Here is a 7,016-nt window from a genome sequence, read left to right as displayed (position 1 = left end):
TTATTAAAAAAGTTCGGAATGTTAAAAATAACTTAGGCAAATGCCAAACACCTGCAGCTATTAAAACAAGCAAAAGAGTACACTTAATTATGTAATTCAATAAATAGAGGTGGGCTGTGGGTTACTACCCGGTAAATTGGGTAAATATCCCTTTCAGGCCATTTGCTAGAGTATTTACTAAATTGAGTCGTCAACACAACATCTTAGAATTTTTTACCGAATTGTTTGTAATTTCATATTTTGGGTTCAAATATTTCTACAACATTTATTAATATCGGTCCACGTTTAGTCGCTCCACACCTCGAAATATTCACCGGAGACCCCATAAAGTATATATTCCTAAATATAATGCAATTTATGTAAACTCAGACATTGCTTTGATATTCTACACATTTATACTTTTCAGTGATCAAAACTACACAAAACTTTTTTTGTTCGTATTTCAATTCATACTATGACTTGCATTCTTTAGCCCTAGTATTAAATCACCTCTCCTAAAATTATTTATACCGTTCATTATCTACACCAAACAGATGTCGAATAAGTTAAATATATTTTAACAGAAACTTACCAAACAATGTTTGGCTTGAAATTCTTGAATATTCTCTTATCTAAAAATTGAACATTCAACATTGGCAAATTAAGTCTACTCAAAGCGGTAGCTAACATTATTTAATTATGGTTAGTGCAACATCGTGTTCAGACCACTTGAAAAACATTGTCATACATATTCAACTGTCAACTATATATAATACCATCATGCAGATCTGAATCCATTAGTTCTGTGGGAGAATTCTCTCAGATGTGCCAGTAATTTGTTTCTATTGAAAATTATGAAATTATGTAAGTAATAGAAGAAAGGTGCAGTAAATGATTTTAATTTCAAATAATTAACGATTCGTCTCCTTATAGATGTACAACTGAGTTTATTGTGGATCGCTAGTTTTCAACTGTATGAAGCAGTTTTTGTCTCAGAGCTATGTAGAAATCGTCAATTTGGTTTCAAGGTTCAGGATCCTTTGGATTGTCATGGATTTTATGTATGTCTCGGTGATATTGGACAATTCAGTTTGGACTGTGGCCGCGAGTATCGTTTTAATGAAACAACACAACGTTGTACACTGGGAAAATGTCCACCATGTCCGTGTGCAGTTACGGATGGTATTCCCCAAATTACTGGATTTCTGCCCATGATAATATATCCTTTACAAAATAATCCTATAATATATGGTTTTGGAACAAACGTGGCTCCATGTAATTCTGCAGCCCAATCCACTAGTTTACAAAATTCAAGCTCAGATTTGCCCATGACATTGCAAAAAGGATCAGATAAAGTGGACTCAGTACGTGCTAAGAGTGATCTGTTAAGTAACAAAACTCGCATCCTAATGAAAAAACTGACATCTAAAAAAAAAGCTCCAGATACTTCGTTTATTTGCATGAATAAAACTGATGGAAGTTTTGAAAGAGATCCCAACAATTGTAGTTTATATTACATTTGTTATGACAATAATGCATACACCCAGGAATGTCCTGGAATATTACAATTTGATCCCAGTGATAATATGTGCAATATGCCAGAAATCGTTAAATGTATTCCAGTTGAGACGAAAGATACGACCACAAAAGAAATACATACAAATACATCTACTAATCCTATCGCGCAAACAGTTTCTTATTCTACAAACGGATTCACTACAACATCTCCAATTGAAACTGTCATGACTTCTCCTGATAGCGTTTCTAAAACAACAACTCTTTGGCCTACAACACCAGGAGCTGATAATACTACTTTAAATCCAAGGCACGAAACAACAACACTGACAATCTTAGAAACAACTTATACCAGACCACTTCGTAGTCGCTCAATAGATTATGGATCGACGGAATCATCAACAACACGCACAACAATTCAAGATTCAACCAATTATCTAACAACTGATAGGACTGAATATACAACTGAAACATTCCCAAGATCTTTTGTACCAACTACTAATCCAGTTGAGACTTCGACAATATCTTCAGCAACCACAGAATCAGAAACTAATACAGGTGAGCCCAATAGTTCGAATTTGAGAAGATTTAAAGCTTCATTAAATTTCAATATACCAATGCAATATACAACTGTTTTTGAATCACAAACAAATACATATCTCCTAAACACCGACTTCAGAACCCAAGCAACATTAGATTCAACAGATCAGACCACAATAATGACTCCACTGAATTTCGACACCGATACTACATTAAAAGAAACTAGTTTTACAACTGTAACTTTCGAAACAACAGAAAAGGCATTAAGTACGGACCTATATCAAAGTACCATCACTACCATAAATTCGTTCAAAGAAATAAAGGATGAATCAAATGGTCATATTACGAATATTGGCGAGTCAGGTATACCAACCTATGACGTTAAAACAGCAACTACTGCGGAATATGAAGATTTTACAAACGAGTCAACGGAATCGACTACAACTGATGCTTCTACGGGAGAACATGTTACAACACCGCCACCTAGTTCAAAGCAAACTGCAATATTACCAATTGCAAAAATTGTCCACCAAGGTTCAGATCTTAAGGAAATGGTAGGAATATTTACTACTACTACCACAATGCAGCCTATTATATCAACCACCGATATAATCACTGAGCTAACGACTCCAACAAATATTTTACTGCCACAAACTACAGACGATTTTGAATCACAAACAACAACAGCATATCCTTCCACCGACGTCAAAACGAAAGCAACATTTGAGTCAATAGATGAGACCACAGCGAATTTAAGCACCGATACGACAATTAAAGAAAAGCGATTCACAACATTATTTTTTTCTACAACAGATCCAGAGCACAGCATTATTACCGCACTCAAAGAAATAAGCGATGATCCAAAGGGACATTTTACCGCAGAATATATTGCAGAGTCAAACATACCATCTCACAATGCAAGATCCGCAACTACAGTGGATTATACAGATATTACAGAATCTACTACGTCTGATACAATTACAGAGAAACTTGTAGTCACAACACAACCTGACACAGATCAAACTACCATACGTCGTTTAGCAAAACTTGTTGGACAAGATTCGGATCTTAAGGAAACACCAGCAGCATCGGTCACTACTACAATGCAGACAATTGCATCAACTTCCGAGATAATTACGGATCGAACAGTACCAAATGAATCAACAATTTATTCAACGACTTATGGAGTCACCGAAACATGGGAATTACAATCCACAAAAACTCTAGTAAACAGTTTGCCATCACAAAAAATTAAACATATTTTACCAGATCTACAAACTGATTCTACAATACAAACGACCACAATTATTGAAAAGGATAATCGATTTTTCGTTTCAGGAACTACAGTGGAATCACCATTAACGACAGTAGAAACAACAACTCCCACAGAGGAGACAACACAATCATACCTCCCAACATTTACAACTGTGGCAACAGTAACTATAACACAATTATCATCTGCAACATTTTTCGAAGGTTCGACAACTACTTGGACAGAAACCTACACATCAACAGTTACTTCTGATACTAAGGTAACTACAACAATTATTCCCACCGACGTCTCAACAATAACAGAGGCTACAGCTCCTTCTGATTTGCCTACGGAAACTTTGTCGACTCTGACTTCAGCTGAAATCTCCAAAGAAATAAGCACTACACCGCCAACAACAGAAACTTATTTTTCAACCAAAGGATCTGAATTGGCAACAGATTCTACGGTGACCATCGTCGAAACAACCGAGATTACATTTACGGTTGATACAACGACAAGTTCAGCAACAGAAATAAATTCCACTACAATAGCAACTCTTACTCCAGAAAATACGACATCATTGTCCATCCAAAGCACTACGACAGTAGCAGATCTTACTCCTACAACTACATATATTTCGACAGATTCTCCGCCACCTTTACTAACTAATACGATTACCATCCAAAGCACTACGACAGTAGCAGATCTTACTCCTACAACTACATATATTTCGACAGATTCTCCGCCACCTTTACTAACTAATACGATTACCACAGAGAGTCCAAGTAAAACCGAATTACCAACTGAACTAACTAAAACACCAGACCATACACCTCCAACTACATATATTTTGACAAATTCTCCGACACCCTTACCAACCAATACGAAGACGCCAGAGAGACCAAATGAAACCAAGCTACCAACAGAATTAACCACCGCTACCCCTGCAACTACACACATTCACTCAGAGGGTCCAAATCAAACCAAACCACAAACAGAATTAACCACCGCTACCACCAGTACCGCAGTACCAATATGTTTGAATCAGCCAAATGGTAAATTCGTTAGAGATCCCAACGACTGTAACAAATTTTACACATGCTTTCAAAATTTGTCGTATCTCCAAATATGCCCTGCTGGATTATATTTTGATACGGTACTGAATGTCTGCAATTATCGTCATATGGTCAATTGTCCTGTCACTACACCGAGTACCTCAACTCCAAATCCGACACCGACACACAGCCCAAAACCTGAAGATTGTTATCGGCTTCCAGGAGGTACATTCGTTAGAGATCCTTCAGATTGCAATGTTTACTATGTTTGTCTCAATGGCAGAGCGATTAAATTGCAATGTCCACGTGGTCAATATTTCGATAATGAACGCTTTGTTTGTAATTTCAAGTACTTTGTATCCAATTGCAAAGTTTAGTGCAGGTTAATGTAATTGGAATACTATCGGCGTAATTGGAAAAAAATATTTAATTGAATAATAACTTAACACGACAATTTAATTTATTATTTAAAACAATTGTAAGTAAAAGCAAAATATAAAAAAAAAACAATTCTCCAAATTAAAGATTTAAAAAAGTGAACATGCTCCTCGTCTTTCTTTATCTTTGATTATACGGTATGTCGAAATTAACATCTTGCCTCGCTAAAAATGTTTAAGTCACACAGCCTTTACTTAATAATGTAACTACATTCAAAATTTCATAAAAAGTTCAAAACCTTTTTATGACTATTTTCTAGTCGGTTGTTTGTACTCTTAAAATGCGACAAAATCAAACCCAAATACCGAAAACGATAGGTCTATCTCGTTCCTTTTTGCCTGTTACAAACATATGCAAAAAGACATAATATCCTGTACCACAGTGTGGTGAAGGGTATAATAACACTGTGCGACAAATTTCAGTTTTTTGATAATTACCGCTAAATTCCAACAGATTATGAAAGAGAGACTAAAAAAGAAGACACGTGTATCGTTTTGAAAGTTCACGTCGGGAGGTAACCTAAAAAGAGGTTGCAATATTCCCCCAGTTAGTGATGATACTTTTTCCTGAATTTTGAAAAGAAAATTTTCGTTGGATGAAATGTTGCAGACTGAGCAGCCTGTGCTGTTGTCATCTACAGAAGTATCTGTAGCCTATATCGAGACGCTTTTCGATTTGAGTTAATTTAGGATGTGAAAATAGAGCGCCTTGAAATATTCTGCTGAAAGATCTGTTTTTGAAAAGCTGAATGTATTCATATGGATGTCGATCTTGGCAGTGTCATATATTGTGTCCAATTTTGAAATTATAGAAGATAGTTTTAAACTTGGTGTACACGTGGCCAATACTGGCTTTTTGATGGATGTGATATGAACTGTTTATATTAGGATTATATATTTTTACTCTGATAAGTTCCTTTGCAGCCATCTGCTGAGCTCTTAAATCCGTTGGAAGTATACCAGCTAGAGTGTAGACGACATGATTGGGGGTAGATGGCACTAGGCCAAGTTTCTTTCTGAGAATCTGGGTCGGAAAGCTTGTTATTTTTAATTTGTATATTATGGTCTATGTGCCATCGATAGAGATGGGCAGTGGGTAAATACCCGGTAAATTGGGTAAATACCCATTTGTGGGTATTTATTTGGGTACTTACTATATTGAATAGGTAATACAACATCTTACACCCTATTTCCGGGTTTCTGTTATCAAATCGATTTAGAATGGATAGTTTTACGATACTTTAAAGACGTGGGTAAATACTTGGGTAAATACCCGAGTTTTTACGCAAAAATTGGGTATAAACTCATTAACTGCCGAACTACTTGACATAGGCGGCCAAAATTTTGCATACATGTTTTTAATGTCAAAGCAAATATAGAAATCCGAAATGGGGTCCCTGGGTCCAAGTTTTGATATAGCCCCCATAAGCCATACCTCCGGATTTAAGGTATTTTTTGTCTATTAGACACATTTTACCTCCACATTGGCTGTAATTTGGTACAGAGTGTTCTTTTTGGGTACCAAATGTCCATGCAAAAATGTATGTATGTATGTAGGTCCACGTTTACTGGTAGCCCCCATACAAAGGTACCCCTATTTTGAGTATTTACCCAAAAATTGGGTATAAACTCATTAACTGCCGAACCACTTGACATAGGCGGCCAAAATTTTGCATACATGTTTTTAATGTCAAAGCAAACATAGTGTACAGGTTTGGCGGTTGAGTAAGAGCGCTTCTGAATGGGTATGAGTGGAACCTGTTTCAAAATACCCAGCTTTGAGAGCAATTAGTGTGGACTGTATTCGGCTTGATTGGCAAAAGGGAGTCAGCGAAGGGAATCCGTAAAAAAAAAGTTTTTAGGTTTTAGTGCTGCTACAAATAATTTTCTCTAAAAGGAGAAAATTATTGAGGTACGAGTATAGGAGCTTAAGACGAAAGATAAGAGAAGTGGGAAATAAAACCAATTTTAGTAGATTGTCTGCTCGAGCTTTATTGCTGACAAAGATGTTCTCACCGTGCAAAAGTTCAAATAAAAGTGGACTAAAATGTTGGTTTGCCACCAACCAAGAAATATAAATCAATTTAGGTGATTGTTTCAATTCCAAAATATCTCATTAACTGACATATTCGTTAAGTTAATACTAATGAATTCAATAGAGATAATGCAGTATTTTTTAGTGAAATAACTAGATCTAACATTAGTTCAATAGCGATAATTCATGTTTACTTAAAGATA

General features: G+C 35.9%; 1 protein-coding gene across 1 annotated transcript; it reads left to right on the top strand.

Annotated features, from left to right (window-relative positions):
* Positions 1-833: 833 nt before the first annotated feature.
* Positions 834-4,680, top strand: LOC133328706 (mucin-2-like; the record flags this gene model as incomplete). Its single annotated transcript, XM_061537254.1, has 2 exons — positions 834-843; positions 913-4,680. Coding segments are annotated over exons 1-2 (3,778 nt in total), but the record flags the coding sequence as incomplete, so codon positions are not given.
* Positions 4,681-7,016: the final 2,336 nt, after the last annotated feature.

Source organism: Musca vetustissima, unplaced genomic scaffold (genome assembly GCF_032173495.1).
Source record: "Musca vetustissima isolate MV318-11 ecotype Yass unplaced genomic scaffold, APGP_CSIRO_Mvet_v1 utg11455, whole genome shotgun sequence".
Lineage (NCBI taxonomy): Eukaryota > Metazoa > Arthropoda > Insecta > Diptera > Muscidae > Musca > Musca vetustissima.
This window is presented reverse-complemented; position numbering and strand designations above follow the sequence as displayed.